At 37.9% G+C, this 26,972-nt stretch overlaps 3 protein-coding genes across 9 annotated transcripts in view; all 3 read right to left on the minus strand.

Annotated features, from left to right (window-relative positions):
* Positions 1-419, minus strand: part of smtna (smoothelin a) — a 14,632-nt gene extending 14,213 nt beyond the window's left edge. The window contains exons 1-2 of one of the 3 annotated variants that reach the window (XM_062030936.1): positions 380-419; positions 140-298 (exon numbers count right to left, since the gene is read on the minus strand). The gene's annotated coding sequence lies outside the window, so the exon portion shown is untranslated. Of the gene's footprint in view, positions 1-6; positions 61-139; positions 299-379 lie in introns of those variants that run through there. The other 2 variants (XM_062030937.1, XM_062030938.1) reach the window with 2 other exon arrangements.
* On the minus strand, positions 255-20,507 carry slc35e4 (solute carrier family 35 member E4). 4 transcript variants are annotated; one of them, XM_062030934.1, is made up of 4 exons: positions 20,048-20,330; positions 16,228-16,829; positions 7,695-8,198; positions 255-295 (listed from the first exon to the last, which is right to left on the minus strand). In XM_062030934.1, exons 2-3 carry the CDS (start codon positions 16,811-16,813, stop codon positions 7,732-7,734), a joined length of 1,053 nt encoding a protein of 350 aa, XP_061886918.1. In that variant the 5' UTR covers positions 16,814-16,829; positions 20,048-20,330; the 3' UTR covers positions 255-295; positions 7,695-7,731. The 4 variants fall into 4 exon arrangements, with proteins under 4 accessions (XP_061886918.1, XP_061886919.1, XP_061886917.1 ...); XM_062030935.1 differs by lacking the exon at positions 255-295 and having other exon boundaries at positions 6,800-8,198; positions 20,048-20,119; positions 20,252-20,507; XM_062030933.1 differs by lacking the exon at positions 255-295 and having other exon boundaries at positions 6,800-8,198; positions 20,048-20,170; positions 20,252-20,507.
* Positions 20,508-24,897: 4,390 nt separating this feature from the next.
* The window catches only part of osbp2a (oxysterol binding protein 2a), a 41,028-nt gene continuing 38,953 nt past the window's right edge, over positions 24,898-26,972 (minus strand). For both annotated transcript variants that reach the window (XM_062030941.1, XM_062030942.1), the window contains one exon: positions 24,898-26,426. In XM_062030941.1, coding sequence (XP_061886925.1) covers positions 26,284-26,426 — 143 coding nt within the window. In that variant the 3' untranslated portion in view covers positions 24,898-26,283. The remainder of the gene's footprint in view (positions 26,427-26,972) is intronic.

The raw sequence follows: 26,972 nt of genomic DNA on the forward strand, positions 1-26,972 counted from the left end.
ACGTACAAATATAGTAATGGAGCAGGGAGAGAGAGAGAGACTCGCAGTCGCTGCAGGAATCTGATAACACAAGCAAAAGGGGAAAGCCTAATAAAGCAATGGGTGGGAAAATAGTCTGTTTAATGCAGGAGTCACTCACCTGCTCTTAACTTCTCCTGACGGGTCACCTCTCAGCACTGCTCCTCATAAGGATGCATGGTTCTGATGACATCACCACCCAGGAAGGCACAATGGAGGATGAGGAGGGAGACCCACGTCACCGCCTCCATCTGTCTCTGTCATCTTCCTCTGGACCCTGCTTCAGGAAAAAAAAGACAAACTGTTCAATTCTCGCATGACAAACGACATCCTTTGGGAATGCAGCGGACACATTACTCACGTGGAAAACCAAGTGTTGACAATTTGGGGTACAGGCAGCCTATTTTTGCCCCAATCAAAAATTTAAGGCAATCCAAAAACACAGCAACAAAACTCACTTAAAAACCATTGGTGAACATTTAATATGGAGTGAAATTACTGCCAAAAGTCCACAAACACACAAAAATGTTTTTACTCACGCCCAAATATTTGCAAATAAAGAAGACAATTTTTCTCCAATTTAAAAAATAATTCACAAGTAAAAACAAAAATTCTGCAAGTAAAAATAAAATGTGCAAGAAAAAAAATAATTTTTTTGCGAGTAGTTAAAAACTTTTTTGCGGATAAAAAAAAAAATTCTGCAAGTAAATAAAGATTCACAAGTAAAAAAAAAAATTTTTTAATTGAAAAAAAAATTGTTTTTTAATTGAATTTTTTTTTTCAATTAAACTTTTTTTTTTTCAATTAAAAATTTATTTTTTTTCAATTAAAAATTTATTTTTTTTCAATTAAAAAAACATTTTTTTTCAATTAAAAATTTATTTTTTTTCAATTAAAAAAACATTTTTTTTCAATTAAAAAAACATTTTTAGCAAGTAAAAAAAATAATTCGCTAGTATAAAAACACTTTTCTTCAATAAAAAAAAGACAAGTAAAAATAACTATTTTCTGCATGTAAAAAAAACAATCCGCAAGTTAAAAAAAACTAATATTTTCAATTAAAAAAACATTTTCTGCAAGTAAAAAAAATGATTCGCAAGTATAAAAACACTTTTCTTCAATAAAAAAAAGACAAGTAAAAATAACTATTTTCTGCATGTAAAAAAACAATCCGCAAGAAAAAAAACCCCAAATATTTTCAATTAAAAAAACATTTTCTGCAAGTAAAAAAATTATTTGCAAGTTTAAAAACACTTTTCTTCAATAAAAAAAAGACAAGTAAAAATAACTATTTTCTGCATGTAAAAAAACAATCTGCAACTAAAAAAAACAACTATATTCTGCAAGTAAAAAGAGCGAAGTGCAAGAATGAATCCATTTCCTGCAAACAGAGAAAACTAATTTTCTGTGAGTAAAAAAAATTATTCGCAAGTAAAAAAAAATATTTAATCGACTAAAAAGACATTTCCTGCAAGTCAGATTTTTTTATGCAAATAAAAAAACATTTCACAAGTATAAAAACACTTTTCTTCGATTAAAAAAACAATTTACAAGTAAAACACAATTTTCTGTAAATAAAAAAACGATTTGAAAGTTAAAAAAAACAATTTTCTTCAGTTAAAACATTTTTTGCAAGTAAAAAAACAATTTTCTTGAAGTTAAAATGACAAGCAGTAAAATTCCACCCTGCACAATTGGAACACTTGCACTCAGAGCACCTGTAAGTCACACTTTACAACAGGTGGTGCTGCTGAGTCCATTTAACGGCCGTCTTATTTGCGGATTTTGCTGTCCGCCAAAAAATACAGAAGAAGAAGCATGATGGGGGAAACAATGGCGCACAGAAGAGAGGGTAAACAAGCTTAAAGGCCTACTGAAATGAATTTTTTTTATTTAAACGGGGATAGCAGATCTATTCTATGTGTCATACTTGATCATTTCGCGATATTGCCATATTTTTGCTGAAAGGATTTAGTATAGAACAACGACGATAAAGATTGCAACTTTTGGTATCTGATAAAAAAAAGGCTTGCACCTACCGGAAGTAGCGTGACGTAGTCAGTTGAACATATACGCAAAGTTCCCTATTGTTTACAATGATGGCCGCATGAAGTGAGAGAGATTCGGACCGAGAAAGCGACAATTTCCCCATTAATTTGAGCGAGGATGAAAGATTTGTGGATGAGTAAAGTGCAAGTGAAGGACTAGTGGGGAGTTGAAGCTATTCAGATAGGGAAGATGCTGTGAGAGCCGGGGGTGACCTGATATTCAGCTGGGAATGACTACAACAGTAAATAAACACAAGACATATATATACTCTATTAGCCACAACACAACCAGGCTTATATTTAATATGCCACAAATTAATCCTGCATAAAAACACCTGCGTGTTTGTTATGCTAGCTCCTAGCTCCTCTGCTAGCTCCTAGCTCCATAGAACACGCCAATACAATTCAAACACCTGATCAACACACACAATCACTCAGCCCAAAAGACCGTTTACCTAACCCAAGGTTCATAAAGCTTATATATTTTTAAAAAGTTACGTACGTGACGCGCACATACGGTCAAGTTATCGAATGTTTAGCAGCCAAGGCTGCATACTCACGGTACCTGATATTCAGCTGGGAATGACTACAACAGTAAATAAACACAAGACATATATATACTCTATTAGCCACAACACAACCAGGCTTATATTTAATATGCCACAAATTAATCCTGCATAATAACACCTGCGTGTTTGTTATGCTAGCTCCTAGCTCCTCTGCTAGCTCCTAGCTCCATAGAACACGCCAATACAATTCAAACACCCGATCAACACACACAATCACTCAGCCCAAAAGACCGTTCACCTAACCCAAGGTTCATAAAGCTTATATATTTTTAAAAAGTTACGTACGTGACGCGCACTTACGGTACGGTACGTGTTATGCTAGCTCCTAGCTCCTCTGCTAGCTCCTAGCTCCATAGAACACGCCAATACAATTCAAACACATGATCAACACACACAATCACTCAGCCCAAAAGACCGTTCACCTAACCCAAGGTTCATAAAGCTTATATATTTTAAAAAAGTTACGTACATACGCAAAAAAAAGCCAAAGCTGCATACTCACAGTAGCACGTCTGCGTCTTTGTCATCCAAATCAAAGTAATCCTGGTAAGAGTCTGTGTTGTCCCAGTTCTCTACAGGCGTCTGTGTATCCAAATCAAAAGTCCTCCTGGTTAGAGTCTCTGTTATCCGAGTTCTTCCATCTTGACTGCATCTTTCGGGAATGTAAACAAAGAAGCGCCGGCTGTGTACTGTTGTGGCTGACTACGTTCGAAAAATACGTCCATTTCGCACCGACAACTTTCTTCTTTGCTTGCTTGGCTTCCTTCTCCATAATGCAATGAACATGATTGAAACAGATTCACGAACACAGATGTCCAGAATACTGTGGAATTATGAAATGAAAACAGAGCGTTTTCGTATCGGCTTCAATGTGGAAGGCATACCCGTGTTCGTCGGGCTACGTCACGCGCATACGTCATCCTCAGAGGCGTTTCGAACCGGAAGTTTAGCGGCAAATTTAAAATGTCACTTTATAAGTTAACCCGGCCGTATTGGCATGTGTTATAATGTTAAGATTTCATCATTGATATATAAACTATCAGACTGCGTGGTCGGTAGTAGTGGGTTTCAGTAGGCCTTTAACCTGTAAGTTTCCCCTCTCTTCTGTTCGCCATTTTTCTTGTTATTTTTGGTGGATGGCACCATGCGCAAATAATAGCTCTGACGGCCTTAAATTGGCTCCTGTCATAGAGTGCCAATTTCAGGTGCTCTGAGTGTGTGGATCACACAGTGTGGAATATTACTGCCAAAAGTTTTCACTTGAAGAAAACAGTTTTTAAACTTGCAAATCTTTTTTTTTTTTTTTTAAACAGAAAGAAAATTGTTTTTATGCATGCAAATATTTTTTCAACTGAACATTTTTTTGGCTTGAGTAAAAACATTTGAGTGTGTTTGTGGCATTTTGGCAGTCATTTCACTCCATAAATGGATGGCACAAAAGAAGAAGGTGACAAAGCAGTTGTATCAGTCAATGTACGTGTGCCAGGTTATTTATTACTAATGATGAAACAGCAGATTGTGTTTGCCCCTTAACCACAAAATGAAAACATTCTACAAGAAGGCATGAATGTCGGGATAAGGCGTGATGCATTCATGAAGCGGTACCACAGTAAAACATCCAATAAAATAACATGTACAATCACTACACTCAGGAAGAAAAGAAAAGGGGTTCAATTAAACCTGGTCAGTGCGCCACACATTCCAAAATGTCAGTTAATTGCTGCCTTTCAAATGTTTTATGCTTGAACGACTGGTTAAAATGACTCATTTCTGAGGTATTCAGTAGCGCATTGATACACGACAGCCATGTTTTTATTGCCATGCACTGTGAAATGGGTGCGTCTAACCTTTAAGGGTTAGCAGTCGGTACGTTACACTGCAGAACATGAGGTAAACACAAATAATAAACGTCATGGCTTTTCTCTTTCTCTGGTGTGGAACCAGTTTGACAACACAAACAGTGCAATGAAAACGCTACAACAGAAGTAAACATTTGGCATACCGTATCTGTATCAACATTCCCCCATAAAAGAAAGCAGCATTCCGCCTGACTACCACAAACTAGTGCAGAACCGGTAACAGGTTTGTCCACGCTACATCATCAAATAGTAAGGGTGTAACGGTACGTGTATTTGTATTGAACCGTTTCGGTACGGGGGGTTCGGTTCGGTTCGGAGGTGTACCGCACGTTGTGTAAACAATGCACACCACACGGCATGCTGGCAGCGACCGGGCTACGACAACAAAGCGAAAGCGGTTTGCCGACATTGTTCGGCAGCGGTAAGGTATGCTTCTGCCAACACGTCAAACATGCGAACCCACTTGAAGCGTCACCACCCCCAAGTGAACATCGCTTCAACGACGAGAAAGACGAGCGTGGTGCAAACAGCATTCAAGCAGCCTCTCCTTGGCGAGTCAGGCAGGGCTAAAGCAATAACAAATGTTTTTATAGCAGCAGATTTAAGACAATATTGCATTAAAAACTAGATTTTTGATTTCTGCAGACAATGTGGATAAACTGACTTGAAACTGTTTGATGTTGCCCTTTTTATATGTAGAAGAAAAGTTTTGACATTTTATTTAATCTGAGCAACAACTTGAGGCAGTTTAATGTTGATTAACGTGGACCCCGACTTCAACGAGTTGAAAAACGTATTTGGGTGTTACCATTTAGTGGTCAATTGTACGGAATATGTACTGTACTGTGCAATCTACTACCGTATTTTTCGGACTATAAATCGCAGTTTTTTTTCATAGTTTGGCTGGGGGTGCGACTTATACTCAGGAGCGACTTATGTGGGAAATGATTAACACATTACCGTAAAATATCAAATAATATTATTTAGCTCATTCGCGTAAGAGACTAGACGTATAAGATTTCATGGGATTTAGCGATTAGGAGTGACAGATTGTTTGGTAAACGTATAGCATGTTCTATATGTTATAGTTATTTGAATGACTCTTACCATAATATGTTACGTTAACATACCAGGCACCTTCTCAGTTGGTTATTTATGCCTCATATAACGTACACTTATTCAGCCTGTTGTTCACTATTCTTTATTTATTTTAAATTGCCTTTCAAATGTCTATTCTTGGTGTTGGCTTTTATCAAATACATTTCCCCAAAAAATGCGACTTATATATGTTTTTTTCCTTCTTTACTATGCATTTTCGGCCGGGGCGACTTATACTCCGAAAAATACGGTAGTGATAGTCTCAATCAATCAATCGAAAAGAGCACTTTACATGTAGAAAGGTTTTGTTAAGAAACCATTCTGAGCCTTATCTTATTTAGTTTTTATTTTATATATGTTGACCACATTAACCCTGGTAATGGTTAGGGTATGTTATTATTATCCTTAGCATTCATGACTGCCTGCTGTTGCACTGATCAGCCTAGTGGTGGCTCACATCCATCACACACACAGCTATTTCTATTTTTGGGCAGAATTATTATAGCATACTTGCCAACCCTCCCGTTTTTACCAGGAGACTCCCGGTATTCAGCGCCTCTCCCGATAACCTCCCGGCAGAAATTTTCTCCCGACAAACTCCCGGTATTCAGCCGGAGCTGGAGGCCACGCCCCCTCCAGCTCAATGTGGACCTGAGTGGGGACAGCCTGTTCTCACGTCCGCTTTCCCACATTATAAACAGCTTGCCTGCCCAATGACGTCATAACTGTAGAATGATCGAGGGCGAGTTCTTGGTTTCTTATGTGGGTTTATTGTTAGGCAGTTTCATTAACGTCCTCCCAGCGCGACAACAACACACAACAACAGCAGTCACGTTTAGTCTACCGTAAAGCAGTTCGTCTGCCGTAAACAGCAATGTTGTGACACTCTTAAACAGGACAATACTGCCATCTACTGGATAGCCTCCAGAACACTGAAATTCAAGTATTTATTTTATTTATATGTATAATAATATATACATATACATATATATATATATATATATATATATATATATATATATATATATATATATATAAATAGCTAGAATTCACTGAAAGTCGAGTATTTCATACATATATATATATATATATATATATATGAAATACTTGAGTTGGTGAATTCTAGCTTAAATATATTCCCCTATTAACCACGCCACCAACTACGCCCCCCGCCCCACCCCCGACCACGCCCCGCCCCCACCTCTCGATATTGGCGGTCTCAAGGTTGGCAAGTATGAAAATATGTTCCCAATGTTAAAAGGATAAAGCCATTATTTACAAATTTGGTAAATAAATAACCAAAAAAATGTATATTTTGTATTTTCTTACTGTACCGAAAACGAACCGAACCGTGACCTCTAAACCGAGGTACGTACCGAACAGAAATGTTTGTGTACCGTTACACCCCTATCAAATAGAATGAGGAAGAGAGTCCAAATGTTGGACTGGTGCGAGACAACAATGCCAGTGATTGCCATGGCGATTCAAATATAATAAATACTTCTTTTTTTTTTTTTTTGCTTACATATTCAAAAGAGTGGCGATAAATGGTTCGTTCATAAAATGTCGATTAAAAACAATATTTAAATAGGCTTTGTCCAGCAGGAGTCCGCTTGGAAGATGTGCTGTAAATTGTAACAAACGTCCTTTAGTGTGAAGTGACACTGTTTGGATCCAAGATGGGAGGCTGAAGTGACAGAAATAATTGAGGGAAATCTCCAGAGACCCGTGCACTCGATTTGGAACTCCGAATGTGGGTCCGTCTCGAGCAGGACGCGGCACTCCTTTTTTGTTTGTGCTTAAAGAGTAGGGGGGTTGACACATTTCCCAGAACAAGGCAAAAGCAGGGAGTCGTGTAACAGTGTGGTTCACTCCAGGTTAGGCGCTCCACTCACAGTGGAGTGGGAGGGACAAGTGGACGCCAGGTATCCGAGGAGTCGAAGTGTGCTCGTGTGTGTTGATGTCGGAGTGCAAATAAAAGGAGAGGAAGGGCTTGCCATTTTGTCAAATCAAGTAAATAAAAATAAATGGTTTCTTCCAGCCTCCGTGGGACAGTACAATGGCACAGTGAGGAGGGGATGACTACTCTGGCACAACATCACCTTATAAGGTCAGCTGCATGGGACCACTTCCTGGAGCTCAGGCTGTCTTGTCCGCCTCTGTTCTTTGCGTCCCGTCCCGCTCCAGCGCGCCGTTTGTCTTGGCTCTGCGCGTGTCCATGTAGCGGACGATGAGCTCAGAGTTCTGATAGATGAGCATGCCGGAGAGCGTGAGCGCGGCGCCGGCGCAGCTCAGGGCGGACAGCTCGGTGCCGAACAGCAGCTGGGACAGCAGCAGGTTGCCCACCACGTTGAGGTTGCCCAGGATGTGCAGGGTGACGGCGGAGGTGAGCGTGATGACGCAGCAGCTGGCCAGGTTGTACAGCACCGAGCCCAGGCAGCTGAGCAGGATGAAGAGCCACAGGTGCCGGTCGTAGTGGAGCGGCGACTCCAGCAGGGCCCAGTTCTCCAGGGCCAGGGCGGCCAAGGCCAGGATGCAGAAGCTGGGGATGGACATCAGGTAGAGCAGGAAGACAGAGTTGATCTTCTCCTCCTGGAGGAGAATGCCTGTGGGGAGGAGACGTGTACAGTAGAGTTATAAAAGTCGTCTAAGTAAGAAGTATGCAGCATTAAAAAGTGATGGAACAATTCAAGGAAGGGCCTCAGTATTAGGGCTGGGAATCTTTGGGCACCACACCATTCAATTCTTGCGGGTAATGATTAGATACAGAATCGATTCTCGATTCAAAATCAATACTTTTTTTTAATAACACTGGGTGCCAGTTCTATGATGAACTGCATTCCTCCATAATATAGATAACAGCTCTGATACATTTCTATATTACTTAAAAGAAAACTATTTAATGAGTCACATGCAAAAAAAATTTGTAAAAAAAAAAAAAAATGGTGTAAAAAAAATAAGTAAAAATAATTGTGCAAGTAAAAAAATCACGATTCGCACATGAAAAATATTTAATTAATTTTAAAAAATAATTCTACAAGTACTTTTTTTCCCCTGCAAATAAAAAAACTTTTCACAAGTATAAAAACACTTTTCTTGTATTAAAAAAACTATTTACAAGTAAAATCTAAATTTTCTGCAAATAACACAACAATTTGAAAGTATAAAAACTATTTTCTTCAGTTAAAAAAGGATTTGCAAGTAAAAAAAACTATTTTCTTGAAGGTAAAATGAAAAGCAGTAATATTCTTGCACTCAGAGCACCTGTAAGTCACACTTTACAACAGGTGGTGTCCATTTAACGGCCTTCCGAGCTACTCTTATTTGCACATTGTGCTGTCCGCCAAAAAATAAAGAAGAAGAAGCATGATGGGGGATAAAATGGCGGACAGGAAAGAGGGGAACAAGCTTAACCTGTAAGTTAACCTGCAAGTTTTCTTCTCTTCTGTCCATTTTTCTTCTTGTTATTTTTGGACAGATTCTCGATTTAACATCCATACTTTTTTTTTTAATAACACTGGGTGCCAGTTCTATGATGAACTACATTCCTCCATAAAATAGATAACAGCTCTGATACATTTCTATATTACTTAAAACAAAACGATTTAATGAGTCACGTGCAAAAAAATGAATAAAAATAAATAAATGGTGTAAAAAAAATAAGTAAAAATAATTGTGCAAGTAAAAAATCCCGATTCGCACGTAAAAAATATTTAATTAATTAAAAATAAATTTTCTGCAAGTAAAAATTATTTTTTTCTGCAAATAAAAAAACCTTTCGCAAATATAAAAACACTTTTCTTCTATTAAAAAAAACAATTTACAAGTAAAAACAAAATTTTCTGCATATAAAACAACGACAGGAAAGTATAAAGACAATTTTCTTCTGTTAAAAAATGATTTGCAAGTATAAAAACAATTTTCTTGAAGTTAAAATGACAAGCAGTAATATTGCACCCTGCACAATTGGAACACTTGCACTCAGAGCACCTGTAAGTCACACTTTACAACAGGTGGTGCAGCTGCGTTAATTTAACGGCCGTCTTATTTGCGTATTGTGCTGTCCGCCAAAAAATAAAGAAGAAGAAGCATGATGGGGATAAAATGGCGGACAGAAGAGAGGGGAGACAAGGTTATTAACCTGTAAGTTTTCCCTCTCTTCTGTCTGCCATTTTTTTCTTCTTGCTATTTTTGGACAGATTCTCGATTTAACATCCATACTTTTTTTTTTAATAACACTGGGTGCCAGTTCTATGATGAACTACATTCCTCCATAAAATAAGGAACAGCTCTGATACATTTCTATATTACTTAAAAGAAAACGATTTAATGAGTCACATGCAAAAAACGATTTTCTGCAAGTAAAAAAAATGGTGCAAGTAAAAAAAATATTTAATCCATTAAAAATACATTTTCTACAGGTAAAATGTTTTTTTCTGCAAATAAAAAAACGTATGAAAACACTTTTCTTTGATTAAAAAAAATATTTACAAGTAAAAACACAATTTTCTGCAAACAAAATAACAATTTGAAAACATAAAAACAATTTTCTTCAGTTAAAAAATGATTTGGAAGTATAAAAACAATTTTCTTGAAGTTAAAATGACAAGCAGTAATATTGCACCCTGCACAATTGGAACACTTGCCCTCAGAAGAGAGGGGAAACAAGCTCAACCTGTAAGTTAACCTGTAAACTTCCCCTCTCTTCTGTCCGCCATTTTTCTTCTTGTTATTTTTGGACAGATTCTCGATTCAACGTCCATCCTTTTTTTTTTTTTTTTTTTTTTTTAAATAACACTGAGTGCCAGTTCTATGATGAACTACATTTCTCCATAAAATAGATAACAGCTCTGATACATTTCTATATTACTTACAAGAAAACTGGTTTTGTTTAGTAAAATTCTACCCAAACATTTAATAAAGTCAAATACAAATAAGGTAACAAGACAAGTATCCAACACTTCTCTCTTGTAAAGCAAATCTATACAGCAGATATACAGATATACATCTACATCAACAATATGATTTGTTTAAGGGTCTGGACAGGACAGATTAAAAAAATAAATAAATGTGTTTACCAATAAGAATTGTTACAGGTAAAAATTTGCCATTTATTCGAAAATCTACTTTTTTTTTTGGACGCCCCACTACGTATACTAACTTGTTTCCCATCCTTGGAATAACATGTCATGGAAACTAAAGTAATGATGTTACAGGCAACAAAAATACAAAACTGTCTTCTCCCAGGGAAAAGAGCATTAGATGAATTGGAACATTAACTTATCAGCAGCCCACATGATATTCATTCTACACAGCAAAGTGTCTCTTTCCCACGACCTCTCTTTGAAAACATCTTAGAGCAATGGTTTTGTATTCGTATTTTTGGGGAAATGTTCTTCTCATTCACACGCCTTATGTAGGACAACAACACATACGTTTTTTTTTAAATATTTGTAATATATGGGAAGTATGAAGCTCATGGGAGTACTATAATATGCGCATAAAGCCTTAAATACATCCAAAAGCCGGCAACAATACTCCATTTACATGTTGTGAGCTGAATCATAACTAAGTATTAGCAACGTTGTTCTTTAAGAGGTAACGCAGAGGAACTACTTTTAGTGGCGCATTGATCACAGAGGTAATGCAACTTATGCAGCTATTTAAATATTAAGCCGGTGAGCTGCTGCATCGCCCCTGAGATGGTAAAAGTTCATTCTAGATCAGGGGTGGGCAAACTTTTTGGCCCAGGGGCCACATTGGCTTTTGAAAATTGACAGAAGGGCCCATGATGCATTTCAAAGCATATCATACCTGTTGGAACTTAGAGTAGACTTCTCAAACATGGGCTATTTACCTATAATATATCTATTTTCAACAATATCATATCCAGTGTTTCCCATAAACTGCCAAGATACCTGTGGCTGTGGGGGCGTGTCTGTGGGCGTGGTCACCATGACATTGTCGAGTAATTTGCATAATTTACTACAATGATTTGATTTTCTCTAAAAAGGCTCAAAAAATGTATACTTACTAATTAATAATAACAGTTTTGTTTTAAACGTCCATCCATCCATCCATCCATCCATCCATTTTACAATATAATTACAACACTTTATGTACATATTTATATACAGATTTTAACAATAAGTTATTCACTGAAATATATTTATTAATTGTGGTTCTTACAAAAAATATATCTTATAAAATATGAAAGCTAAAATGTCTCTTAAAGCTCTGCCCCTTTAATTAGTGCATATTAAATAATTTAACTTTAGCCTACTACTACAACCATATTATTTACCAGCAACATAAAGTGAAACAGAGGCAGAGGTGTCCTGCCACAGTCAGTAACAAATAAACAGAAAACAGTAGTGGTGGTAGATAGACACAGAGCTTCATCAAACATCTGATCCACTGAACAAAGAGCTCCAAAAATCTTGAACTTTAGACTGCCATCAGTTTTACTCCCTACACTTAACCATGTGTTTCCTACTGCCTGCAGACTTTGCACCCTTTGTTATATACACATGTTGTGTTTCTAATATAAATACATTTAATAAAGTCAAATACAAATAAGGCAACAAGAGAAGTATCCTACACTTCTCTTTTATAAAGTAAATCTGAACAGCCGATATGGGCATCTACATCAACTATATGATTTGCCTGAGAAGCTGGAATGGACAAAAAAATAAATTAAAAAAAAAAAAATTTTTATTTTATTTTATTTTTTAAAAATTTGTGGCGGACGTAATTCTTTCGTGGCGGGCCGCCACAAATAAATGAATGTGTGGGAAACCCTGATATCAGAACACCAAAGAAACATAAAAATGGTATTGCAGGGTTAACACTTATATTCTCTTTTAGTGTTGTTGATCACCCTTTTTTGCCAGTGAGTCAAACTCTACTATCAGTTTTGTTGTGGCATTTCTCAAAACCGATCTTTGCTCAATTCTGTTCTAATGTTTGGCGGGTTGGATTAAAAAGACCAACGGGCCGTAGTTTGCCCATCCTGTTCTAAATAATAAATCAGGGGTGTCCAAACTACGGCCCGCCAGCGTGTTCAGTTTGGCCCTCACAAGTTTAATAAGAAATCTTCCCCGCAGGGTGCCTCCAACTTCAAATTACATATCTGCCTGAACATTTGCTGCCATCTTGTGGATAATGTCAGTAATTCAGGTTAATGACTATGATGTGAGCTCCATTGTGCTGACAGCACAGCATTTTATTTATGACCCAATCCAAGCAACCTTTCTTACTCATGGCGCCAATAAACTAACACAAAATGTCAACACACACGGTCACGCATAACAAACTGCTCATTGAACTTTGTGGAGATTATAAAAAAGGTCCATGTACAACACATAATTCTAAATTGCACCATTTTAATTCCAATGCATGATGGGGAAAAAGCTAAACCCTCTCTACACACTTATCCATGTTTGGCACATTTTAGCTGCTTGATATTTCTGATTGATTACAAAACTTTAAGGATGTCATCACGGAAGTAAACAAGGTAGGAGTCGAACTTTCACATACTCTTAATATCCAATTATATTACCTATTACATTAATAAGATATGTAATAGTATGTATATATGTGTGTGTGTACACACAAAATGTATAGGCCATATATGTGTGTATATACAGTATATTGTTACTTTACATCCAGTCGGTTTTTCGACCTCCGGCCAAATTTTTTCAGCCCAATGCGGCCCCCAAGTCAAAAAGTTTGGACACCCCTGTTATAAATCATGCCTCTCACTTAGATAGTAGAAGGATTTGACCATAAATTGAATTTGACATTCAACTTAGACCTGAAGATTCTGAGAAAGACATGAAGTTGTGTCATAATTTTTTTATTTTATTTTTTTTTTACATGCGTGAGCATTGTGATTATTCTTTATCCAAACGGGAAGATATAAACATCCCATCAGTCGGCCTATGTCTGAGAGCAGACATTGTACAGTAAGTGATGAGTTTACTATGTTTGTATTTCTTGTTTAGCACTTAGCAATACTGCTACATTATCACTCAGATTGACTTAAGTCTGACATGTTTAGTAACTTTACCGGTGGCAGTAGCCAGACGAAGATGGCGGTGCATAACTGGCAACCTGGATGTGACACACTCACAGACTTTCTAATTGGTCAAACGGGGGAGGGCGGGGCATTGAAATTAAAACAATAACAAGATTTCAGGGCTGTAAATCTAATTTTGAAATGAGCATATCCCGGCTGAACTACTGTTATTAGTTATAGAGGTATTGGAAAAGAACATGATTTATTAATGCCTTTTGACATATCAGGGCTATTTAATGATGACTTGACATGAAATTATTACGTATGGCTCCTTTAAACTAAGAAATCCAATTGAATTTTGTAAAAAAAAAAAATATATATACATATATATGTATATATATATATATATATATAACAAAAATAACAGTAATAAATAAATAAAAAACCTAAATATGCTAGTACAAGCGTACATAAAAATGTTTTCAACCCTATTCATTTTTTAACTTTCTTACGAAAACGGTGGAGGGCGGAGCATCGAAATTAAAACAATAACAAGATCTTAGGGCTGTAAATCTAATTTTGAAATGAGCATATCCCGGCTGAACTACTGTTATTAGTTATAGAGGTATTGGAAAAGAACATGATTTATTAATGCCTTTTGATGTATCAGGGCCATTCAATAATGACTTGACATGAAATTATTACGTATGGCTCCTTTAAACTAAGAAATCCAATTGAATTTTGTTTTTTAGAAAAATAAAAAAATAAAAAAAATAAAAAATATATATATATATAACAAAAATAACACTAATAAATAAATAAAAACCCTAAATATGCTAGTACAAGCGTACATACATTTTTTCAACCCTATTCATTTTAACTTTCTTACATTTTTAAGAGAGGTGACCGAAAATAAGTTTGTTTTAAACATATTCACTACTTATATATATCTTAAAAGCGACTAGATCCCTTTTATAAAAAAATAAAAAACAAAAATCACTGTACATATGTAAAATCATGAGAATCATTTTCATTGAAAAGAGTGCACATTTTACACATATACAGTACAGGCCAAAAGTTTGGACACACCTCATTCAATACATTTTCTTTATTTTCATGACTATTTACTACATTGTAGATCAGGGGTCACCAACGTGGTGCCCGCGGGCACCAGGTAGCCCGTAAGGACCACATGAGTAGCCCGCCGGCCTGTTCTAAAAATAGCTCAAATAGCAGCACTTACCAGTGAGCTGCCTCTATTTTTTAAATTTTATTTATTTACTAGCAAGCTGGTCTCGCTTTGCCCGACATTTTTAATTCTAAGAGAGACAAAACTCAAATAGAATTTGAAAATCCAAGAAAATATTTTAAAGACTTGGTCTTCACTTGTTTAAATAAATTCATTAATTTTTTTACTTTGCTTCTTATAACTTTCAGAAAGACAATTTTAGAGAAAAAATACAACCTTAAAAATGATTTTAGGATTTTTAAACACATATACCTTTTTACCTTTTAAATTCCTTCCTCTTCTTTCCTGACCATTTAAATCAATGTTCAAGTAATTTTTTTAATTTTTTTATTGTAAAGAATAATAAATACATTTTTTAATTTAATTCTTCATTTTAGCTTCTATTTTGTCGACGAAGAATATTTGTGAAATATTTCTTCAAACTTATTATGATTAAAATTCAAAAAAATTATTCTGGCAAATCTAGAAAATCTGTAGAATCAAATTTAAATCTTATTTCAAAGTCTTTTGAATTTATTTTAAAATTTTTGTTCTGGAAAATCTAGAAGAAATAATGATTTGTCTTTGTTAGAAATATAGCTTGGTCCAATTTGTTATATATTCTAACAAAGTGTAGATTGGATTTTAACCTATTTAAAACATGTCATCAAAATTCTAAAATTAATCTTAATCAGGAAAAATTACTAATGATGTTCCATAAATTATTTTTTAAGTTTTTTTTTCTTTTTTTCAGTTGAATTTTGAATTTTAAAGAGTCGAAATTGAAGATAAACTATGTTTCAAAATTTAATTGTCATTTTTTTTGTGTTTTCTCCTCTTTTAAACCGTTCAATTAAGTGTAAATATCATTAATTATTAATAATAACATAGAGTTAAAGGTAAATTGAGCAATTTAGCTATTTCTGGCAATTTATTTAAGTGTGTATCAAACTGGTAGCCCTTCGCATTAATCAGTACTCAAGAAGTAGCTCTTGGTTTCAAAAAGGTTGGTGACCCCTGTTGTAGATTGTCACTGAAGGCATCAAAACTATGAATGAACACATGTGGAGTTATGTACTTAACAAAAAAAGGTGAAATAACTGAAAACATGTTTTGTATTCTAGTTTCTTCAAAATAGCCACCCTTTGCTATGATTACTGCTTTGCACACTCTTGGCATTCTCTCGTTGAGCTTCAAGAGGTAGTCACCTGAAAGGGTTTTCACTTCACAGGTGTCATAGTTTTGATGCCTTCAGTGACAATCTACAATGTAAATAGTCATGAAAATAAAAAAAATGCATTGAAATGAGAAGGTGCGTCCAAACGTTTGGCCTGTGCTGTATGAAATGTAAAACTTTATGCGTAAAATAAGCTCAAGTTGTACTTACTCTGTTGGATGGACTTGACACCCCTAAACATGGTGGCCGCGATGACAAACAAACAGCCGGTCTGGTCGTACTGGACCTCCCCCATGATGCTGAAGGACGCCCCTAAACAGATGGGCATCATGGCCGTGTACTTGAGGAAGTGATGCTGCTTGCCCAGGATCAGCGTGGAGATGGCCAGGGTGAAAAGTGGTGTGGTGGTGTAGATCATTTGTGCAAAGGACAGTTGGACATAGTTCAGGCCCATGTTGCCGAAGGCGATGCTGGCGCAGAACGTAAGACTCAGCAGGAAGACTTTACATTTGGCGCCAGTGGTCAGGTCCTGCTCTCCCACGCCCGCGTGGCGGATCACCCGCAGCTTGATCAAGCCGTAGTCCACCACTATGGCGGTCAGCATGTGCAGCGCCGATAGCAGCAGCGGGTACCTGAAGTTGTACACGGCGAAGATCCATTTGTTGAGGCTGGAGATGGTGGTGCCGGTCACCAGCCAAACAATGACGGCGGAGAGCAGATGGAGCATCTCAGCTGGAGGCCGCCCTTTATCCACCGTCGCCTCGTATTTAGAGACGCCATCGGTGCGGACCATCATCAAATCATTGTTGACGCTGCAGGGGAAGTATAATGGATGAAGTTAGCAGAGCTCTGTGCTTTATTTTCAAATGTCTACTCCCCTCGCCATCTATTTTTATTCAAATTTCAAAACAAACATTCAGTTTTTACGTAAAAATAGTAGTGTGGATGCATTCCAGCTTATTGTTACACTTTTAAAATGTCAAAATTATAGGGGTGTAACGGTACGTGTATTTGTATTGAACCGTTTCGGTACGGGGTTCAGGTTCGGTTCGGAGGTGTACCGAACGAGTTTCAACACACGGACATATTAAGTAGCGTAACGCACGTTGTGTAAACAATGCACACTGAGGCACAACACACTGCATGCTAGCAGCTAACAGGCTAGGATAGACTGACCATACGTCCTCTTTTCACCGGACATGTCCTCTTTTGCGGAGCTGTCAGGGCGGAGTCAAATGTCCGGCGTTTTGAGTTAGGGTTGCGTGTATTTTCAATGTACGTTCAGGGTTAAGAAGGGGTTAAAGACAAAACAAATTGTGCGCGCAGCAGCATTGGTGAGGGAGGGGCAGAGACAGAGAGAGCGAGAGAGTTATGATAAACGCGCATGCGTCGCCAGGCTCTGCTTTTTATCCATAGATTTAATTTTTTATTATCTATAGCAGGGGTGTCAAAAGTGTGCCCCCCGGAGGCCATTTGCGGCCCACAGCTAATGTTTTAAAGGCCCACGGCACATTCTAAAAATACTATTAAAATAAACAAAAACATAACAAAAGTGAAATAAAAAAGCTTAAAGGTGAAATGTAATTTAGAAAAAGTTGCAATGTTGACTAATAAAATAAAGCTGTTTTTTTTCTTCTTTCAAACTGTCATTGCGCAAAATTAATATTGAATCAAAATTAGAGATGTCCGATAAATGCTTGAAAATGTAATATCGGAAATTATCGGTATCGTTTTTTTTATTATCGGTATTGTTTTTTTTTTAATCAACATAAAAAACACAAGATACACTTACAATTAGTGCACCAACCCAAAAAACCTCCCCCCTGTTTCTTTTTGTTATTAATATTCTGGTTCCTACATTATATATCAATACAGTCTGCAAGGGATACAGTCCGTAAGCACACATGATTGTGCGTGCTGCTGGTCCACTAATAGTACTAACCTTTAACAGTTAATTTTACTCATTTTCATTAATTATTAATTTCTATGTAATTGTTTTTATATTGTTTTACTTTCTTTTTTATTCAATAATTTTTTATTTATCTTATTTTATTATTTTCTTAAAAAAGGACCTTATCTTCACCATACCTGGTTGTCCAAATTAGGCATAATAATGTGTTAATTCCACGACTGTATACATCGGTATCGGTTGATATCGGTATCTGTAATTAAGAGTTGGACAATATCGGAATATCGGATATCGGCAAAAAGCCATTATCGGACATCCCTAATCAAAATCAATGTTATTATGAATTATTGACCTATCCAAGGTTCCGATTACTTCACATCAAATATTCCACTAAGAAAAATATTTTTGGTGGAAGATTTTGCAAATTTGGTAAATAAATAACCCAAAAATGTATATTTTGTTGTTTTCTTACTGTACCGAAAATGAACCGAACCGTGACCTCTAAACCGAGGTACGTACCGAACCGAAATTTTTGTGTACCATTATACCCCTACAAAATGATATCACTTAATTTAGCTTCTGTAGCATGAATGTGTCTGTGTTAATGACATATGCTTTAAGAAGCTGATTTGGACTGATTTCATGCATTTTTGGTGCGATTAACATCTGGTGTTGATGCATGATGGTTGCCACTGGTTGCATAAATACAAAATGCAAATATTGAACAGCAACAATGTTGACGCCAGCTTAGGTTTCACAATGACTTGATACATTAGGTTTCACAATGACTTGATACAGTATATTGCCAAAAGTATTTGGCCACCCATCCAAATGATGAGAATCAGGTGTCCTAATCACTTGGCCCGGCCACAGGTGTGTACAATCAAGCACTCAGGCATGGAGACTGTTTCTACAAACATTTGTCAAAGAATGGGCCGCTCTCAGTCATTTCCAGCGTCATAGGATGCCACCTGTGCAACAAATCCAGTCGTGAAATTTCCTCGCTCCTAAATATTCCTAAGTCAACTGTCGGCTTTATTGTAAGAAAATGGAAGAGTTGGGGAACAACAGCAACTCAGCCACCAAGTGGTAGGCCACGTGAACGGACAGAGGGGTCAGCATAGTGCAAAGACTTTCTGCACAGTCAGCTGCTACAGAGCTCCAAACTTCATGTGACCTTCCAATTAGCCCACGTACAGCACGCAGAGAGCTTCATGGAATGGGCTTCCATGGCCGGGCAGCTGCATCTAAGCCATACATCACCAAGAGCACGTCGCCACTGGACTCTAGAGCAGTGGAGACGCCTTCTCTGGACTGATGAATCACGCTTTTCCATCTGGCAACCTGATGGACCAGTCTGGGTTTGGAGGTTGCCAGGAGAACTGTACATTTCGGAACTGCATTGTGGCGAGTGTGAAATTTGGTGGAGGAGGAATTATGGTGTGGGGTTGTTTTTCAGGAGTTGGGCTTGGCCCCTTAGTTCCAGTGAAAGGAACTTTGAATGCTCCAGGATACCAAAACATTTTGGACAATTCCATGCTTCCAACCTTGTTGGAACAGTTTGGAGCGGGCCCCTTCCTCCTCTTCTAACATAACTATGCACCAGTGCACAAAGAAGGTCCCATAAAGACATGGATGACAGAGTCTGGGGTGGACGACCTTGACTGGCCTGCACAGAGTCCTGACCTGAACCCGATAGAACACCTTTGGGATGAATTAGAATGGAGACTGAGAGCCAAGTGACCTCACCAATGCGCTTTTGGGAAGAATGGTGGAAAATTCCTATGAACACACTCGGCAGCCTTGTGGACAGCCTTCCCGGAAGAGTTGAAGCTGTATTCCACATCATATTGAACCCTATGGGTTAGGAATGGGATGGCACTCTAAGTTCATATGTGAGTCAAGGCAGGTGGCCAAATACTTTTGGCAATATAGTGGTGACGTCATATCCCAGTCTCCCCTGACAGGTGTTTTCGAGCAAAAACTAGTTGGCTATTTATACACCAAACGCCGTCACTATGCTGCCACGCTCTTCTCGTGGAAGTCACTTACACAATAGACCACATATCTTTAAACGCTCTTATTAACAGAATATAGTTGTTTCTAGGGCAAAACACTTACCTTATTTGACCTCTGCGCCAGCCTGGCTTGTGCGTGCATCATGCTAACGTTGTTAGCTCCCGGGCTAGCTCGCTGTCATAAACAGGCAGTCCGCTAGTGTTAGCTAGCATTAGCACCGAGCTCCTTACGGGGTTTTAAACAATCGGCGGTTATTTAAATGTTTTTTTCCCCTCCTCAAAAGGTGCAACATTCACGGCGCGTTACCTTGTCCTTCGACGGGCCACTTGACGGAAGTGGATGGGTCGTTTGACAACATCACTCGGCTGGAAGGAGTTTCTCACCGCGCTGTCATGAGGCAAGTGTTGACGTCATGGTGTTGACGTTATGGCGGCGTCTTGTTCCTAGAAGGGACACTGCACCAATTTTTGTCAAGTGTTTTTTGTCACATACTACAGATAATACTCCACTTTTTTACGAGTATTTCCTTACTATTAGTATTATTATTAACAGGACCTGAGTTTAGGTCAGGGGTGTCAAACTCATTTTAAATGGGGGGCCACATGGGAGAAAAGTCTACTCCCAAGAGGGCCAGACTGGTAAAATCATGGCAGGATAACTTAAAAATAGAGACAACTTCAGATTGTTTTTTTTTTGTTTAAAAATAAAACAAGCACATTCTGAAAAATGTACAAACCATAATGTTGTTGAGAGTTTTTTTTTTACACTTACCGTATTTTTCGGAGTATAAGTCGCGACGTGAATGAGATAAATAATATTATTTGATATTTTACGGTAATGTGTTAATCATTTCACACATAAGTCGCTCCTGAGTATAAGTCGCACCCCCGGCCAAACTATGAAAAAAAACTGCGACTTATAGTCCGAAAAATACGGTACATGTTGCGGTTAATAGCATTCTATCTTTATTAGTCGTTAGTTATACTTTCTGAATAAATTATGTGATAATGTTCATCAGTCAACTCATCGGTGTTCATTTTCAATCTATCAAAATTAAAAAAATTAACATCACCCAGCTGGAAGGAGTCTCTCACCGCGCTGTCATGAGGCAAGTGTTGACGTTATGGCGGTGTCTTGTTCCTAGAAGGGACACTGCACCAAATTTTGTCAAGTGTTTTTTGTCACATACTACAGATAATACTCCACTTTTTTTTTACAAGTATTTCCTTATTATTATTATTAACAGGACCCGAGTTTAGGTCAGGCCGGTGTCAAACTCATTTTAGATCAGGGGCCACATGGAGAAAAGTCTACTCCCAAGAGGGCCGGACCGGTAAAATCACGGCACGATAACTTAAAAATAGAGACAACTTCAGATTGTTTTATTTGTTTAAAAATAGAACAAGCACATTCTGAAAAATGTACAAACCATATTGTTGTTGTTTTTTACACTTACATGTTGCGGTTAATAGCATTCTATCTTTATTCGTCATTATTTATACTTTCTGAATAAATTATGTGATAATGTTCATCAGTCAACCCATTAGCGTTCATTTTCAATCTATCAAGATAAAAAAAACTACCGTATTTTTTGGACTATAAGTCGCAGTTTTTTTCATAGTTTGGCGCGACTTATACTCAGGAACGACCTATGTGTGAAATTATTAACACATTTATTACCGTAAAATATCAAATAATATTTAGCTCATTCACGTAAGAGACTAGACGTATAAGATTTCATGGGATTTAGCGATTAGGAGTGACAGATTGTTTGGTAAACGTATAGCATGTTCTATATGTTATAGTTATTTGAATGACTCCTACCATAATATGTTACGTTAACATACCAGGCACGTTCTCAGTTGGTTATTTATGCCTCATATAACGTACACTTATTCAGCCTGTTGTTCACTATTCTTTATTTATTTTAAATTGCCTTTCAAGTGTCTATTCTTGGTGTTGGCTTTTATCAAATACATTTCCCCAAAAAATGTGACTTATACTCCGAAAAATACGCTACACCCAAGTGGGCTGGACTGGTAAAATCACGGCAGGATAACTTAAAAATAAAGACAACTTCAGATTGTTTTATTTGTTTAAAAATAGAAGCACATTCTGAAAAATGTACAAACCATAATGTTGTTGGTTTTTTTTTTTACACTTACATGATGCGGTTAATAGCATTCTATCTTTATTTGTCGTTATTTATACTTTTTGAATAAATTGTGATAATGTTCATCAGTCAACTCATTGGTGTTAATTTTCAATTTATCAAGATAAAAACATATCAAAATCAAATTACAGGATGTTATTTATAGTTTGCTCATTTTCCTCAACTGGTGCATTAACGTGGTTTATTTTTATTTTTTTTACATGTGTAGCATCATCTACAAAGAATTGCTATTGCGACATCTTGTGGACACATTTAGAACTGCAGTTTCTTTCATTCAAAAATTTTGGCTAATTTTTATACTTGGCAAACTCATCCCGCAGGCCGACTGATGCCAACGTTAATTTTCATACACTGTTATATTTGCAGTGTCAAATTTAAAACAGATTCCCAGAAACTGCTATACAAATATATATTATCTACAAAATGTATCTTAAAAAAGATGATCAACAACACCAAATAACCCACTCAAATAGTTTGCCTCTCTTTAAGAAGGGGAACGGAGGGTGTGTTCCGACTATCGTGGAATCACACTCCTCAGCCTTCCCGGTACGTCTATTCAGGTGTACTGGAGAGGAGGCTACGCCGGATAGTCGAACCTCGGATTCAGGAGGAACAGTGTGGTTTTCGTCCTGGTCGTGGAAATACAATCATTTATGTCGCCACATGACCACGGCTTGAAAAATATACAGAAACACACTTGCGGACTACTGGGCATTGAATCACCTCAATTTGTCACTAGTGTACAAAACGGGCTATTTTTTGGCGCGTTTAAAAATCAAAACCGCACCGGACGTGGTACTGTCAAAACTAAAATATTTGTAAAAAACATATTGAATGTGAAAAAATATATTTGAACTCACAATTTGATGCCGTGTAAGCCATTGGTACCGCTCGTAGTTGGTTGATTCGAGTGGAAGTGGCAGGCCAACCATTTCACCGCCAAGACAGCTTAACTCGACCTTGTCTCACAAGATCTAGTCTCTCTTTAAATATCCTTCTTGAAAATGCCCTTGCAAATTATATATCTGCCACCTAATCAACGTTTTGCTCTGCTTCTTTGTTGGTTAAAAAAGTGAGTACCGCTGATTTCTCCGCTGGCCGGGTATGGCTCCGGTGCCACTTTCTGCTTTCGTAAATTACAATACTTGGGAGTGACAAGTGAGTATCCAATCATAGTCACGTTCCACGATAGGCCACTATAGATGGGCTACTGTCAACAACTGGTGATCTGATCACATCTGTCTGTTAACTGAACGTCCTTTGTTCGTTTACACTAATGTTGATTCAGAAGACCTCCGGATTGGATAAAAGCTCTAACTTAAAAACAGCAACACTGGGGCCTAATTTGACGTGAAGAGAATATGATGAATACTTTTATATATTTACGAAAAGTAAATAAAAAATTAAATGAACTTTTATTAATTTAGTCATGATTTATGTTAGGCCAGCAGAAGAGGCCTTGCTGGCCCTGACGGAACACCTCTGCCCAATGGTTTTGAATTGGGAATTTTGTGTACCAATGCCATTATAGGCTTTAATGATTTCAGGAACAGCAATGACAATTGTAAAATGTTTTAAAAGGGAATCTTTGACACATTTCATACATATACTCATTTACCGTAATTTCCGGACTATAAGCCGCTACTTTTTCCCCTCGTTCTGGTCCCTGCGGCTTATTTACGGCCTGTTCTTCTCTGACATCGACGAAGAGGATTTTGGTGGTTTTAGTACGCAGGAGGAAGACGTTGACACAATGATTAAAGACTGACTTTTCATATACCGGTAGACTGGTTATTTTGATAACGTACAGGCGAGCACTTTGTATTACTTTGCACCGTTGTATTATTTGTACTCTGCACGAATGCTGTTCGCCATGTCAAAGATGTGAAAGTTTGATTGAATGATTGAAAGATTTATTGTTAATAAATGGGACGCTTTGCGTTCCCAAACAGTCATCTCTGTCCCGACAATCCCCTCCGTGGTAGCAGGAACCCCTATATACTACGGTAATTACACATCAAAACCCTGCGGCTTATAGTCGGGTGCGGCTTATATATGGAGCAATCTGTATTTTCCCCTAAATTTAGCTGGTGCGGCTTATAGTCAGGTGCGGCTTATAGTCCGGAAATTACGGTACTTATAATTAAATTAATACTTAAAACATACTTGCCAATCTTGAGACCTCCGAATTCGGGAGATTGGGGGTGTGGGGTGTAGCCCGTAAGAGTTAGGACTGCAAAGGATTCTGGGTATTTGTTCTGTTGTGTTTATGTTGTGTTACGGTGCGGATGTTCTCCCGAAATGTGTTTGTCATTCTTGTTTGGTGTGGGTTCACAGCGTGGCGCATATTTGTAACAGTGTTAAAGTTGTTATAGGCCACCCTCAGTGTGACCTGTATGGCTGTTGATCAAGTATGTCTTGCAGTCACTTACGTGTGTCTGCAAAAGTCGCATAAAACATGTGACTGGGCCGGCACGCTGTTTGTATGGTGAAAAAGCGGACGCGACGACAGGACGCTAAAGGCAGTGCCATCACGGCACGCCCTTAATATTGTTATCCGGGTGAAAATTGGGAGAAATTTGGGAGAATGGTTGCCCCGGGAGATTTTCGGGAGGGGCACTGAAATTCGAGAGTCTCCTGGAAAAATCGTGAGGGTTGGCAAGTATGACTTGAAAAGGCACGTGTCCCATGGAACTCTTGAGAGTTACATGAGTTTATAGTAGATAACAGCAGCTTCACAACACAACGGCGACACCTTCATGTTTTTATTTGAGCTAAAAAAAAAAAAAAGAAGTAACATTTTCAAAGGTCTTTGGGCACAAATGGTGATTTCACATCACGTGAGTCCAGGTGAAAGGGACACGACTTTGCACCATCCCCACCAAAAAAACATGCATAGCTACAGTACATGTACAGTACATGTAGTGCATCAAAACCTCAGTATTTAGGTAACATGTAGTATTAAGTTGGAGGTAAACTTCTAAGTTGTGCTTTATTTGAACAATACATCTCATAAAGTGAGTAATTCAAGCCAACACCTTACCAACAAATCATTTAGTTGAATATGGATATTCAAGTATTATTTCTACAGTAGCTGAATAATAACACGTTTTGCTATATACAGGCCAAACTCAACCAGTGAGTTATTCACGTGTCCACGATAAAACCCGTAAATAAACAGGTCACTACTATTTATTATATATTGTGCATGTACGTCAGAGCTAGGCTGCTGTAGGCTATTTTTTGTGCAACATAGAAACACAATTTGCACTATTTTCATTTTATTCACAAGTAACTGCAGCTTTCTTATTGCGTACATGTCTATAACATGATTGCTAGACAGTAACTACCCATATTACCAATATTATTCAAGTGTGTTGCTATTTTTAATTCATAGTGTGAATGTTGTCTGTGTTGGCCCTACGATGAGCTGGCGACTTGTCCGGAGTATACCCTGCTATCCGCCCGAATGCAGCTGGGATAGGCTCCAGCACCCCCGCGACCCCGACAGGGACAAGCGGTAGAAAATGCATGGATGGATATACACTTATTGCAGTTGACTAGTATGTAAGTATATGTCCAGTAACAGTCAAACGTTTGGACACGCCTTCTCATTTACATTGGAGTGTGTCTGCATACTTTTGACTGGTACTGGTACCGATTCAAATGATACAGCAATAAACCCGTCGCATAAGTTAGACCCGCCCAGGTAATATTGACATGTAATAAATACACTGTATGTCTTGTGGAAGGTCAGACACTTTCTCCAGGGAAAAGGTAGATATTAGGTCTATTTCTACGAGCTATCGGTAGCATTCTACTACAATGACCACTAGGACGACTAGTCAATCTACTTTTAACATGAAAAATTATTCTAGTCTACTGCTATAACAACAATGATTATTTCCAAAGCATTTGCATGTAAAGCAGTCTTGGTTTTGGCTGACCCTGCAGCCCCACAATACAAAGTCCTGCTGCAAGAGTCAAGTCATTTAGCCACGCAGGATTTTGTCAGAACTATGCATAAAGACATTCAGCTTCCCTTCCCTTCCCAGACACAACAACGGCTGTCAGTTTTTGGTTCGTATATGATCCATGTCCAACAGAAAAGCTTGGCATTTGTCGGAGTGACATTTTTCGTGAGCGTGACAACAGTGTTTGTGTTCTAGAAGATGTCAGGGCACTGTCTCCAGTCTTGCCTGTCTTTGGCCTCCCAGTAGCCTCCTCTGTAGATGTAGCTGCTTTCTCTTGTGCTGTCGTCCAGTCTCTTCTCAAACCACAGAGGCTGGTACACCTCCACCTCTTGCCCTAATATTGACACACACACACACACATACTGGTTATCATTTGGAATGATCATCACTTGTGGGGACCACCCTTTCTACAGGTTGTGGAGGCATAAAAAAAATGGTGTAAAATGGCCACTGCCCAGTTAGCTCATACACGCATACTTGCCAACCCTCCCGATTATCCCGGGAGACTCCAGAATTTCAGTGCCCCTCCCGAAAATCTCCCGGGGCAACCATTCTCCCGAATTTCTCCCGATTTCCACCCGGACAACAATATTGGGGGCGTGCCTTAAAGGCACTGCCTTTAGCGTGCCGGCCCATTCACATATGTGACCCATGCTGGCAAAATGAGTCGGAATGCGCACAGGCTAATTTTGAGCTACAGGCAAATAAGTGAAAAAAATGTATCTTGGTTGAAATTGAGATTTTCACAAAAATGAGTCCATAAAGCCACAATCTAGCGATCCCAATCATCGAAATAGCAAGAAAACATCTTAAATCACCTTTATTTGAAAGTTTTGTACGAGGTATGTCTTCAGAAATTAGTCCTTTGTGTTAAAATTCC

The sequence above is a fragment of the Entelurus aequoreus genome, linkage group LG21 (genome assembly GCF_033978785.1).
Source record: "Entelurus aequoreus isolate RoL-2023_Sb linkage group LG21, RoL_Eaeq_v1.1, whole genome shotgun sequence".
Classification (NCBI taxonomy): domain Eukaryota; kingdom Metazoa; phylum Chordata; class Actinopteri; order Syngnathiformes; family Syngnathidae; genus Entelurus; species Entelurus aequoreus.

What these genes read in the sequence shown, in the direction of transcription:
- slc35e4 (XM_062030934.1), bottom strand. Translation starts at nt 16,813, where the DNA reads ATGATGGTCCGCACCGATGGCGTCTCTAAATACGAGGCGACGGTGGAT. An exon ending in TGTCAAGTCCATCCAACAGA is followed by an intron (nt 8,199 to 16,227) that starts GTAAGTACAACT and finishes TCCTCCCCACAG; the next exon opens with GCATTCTCCTCCAGGAGGAG.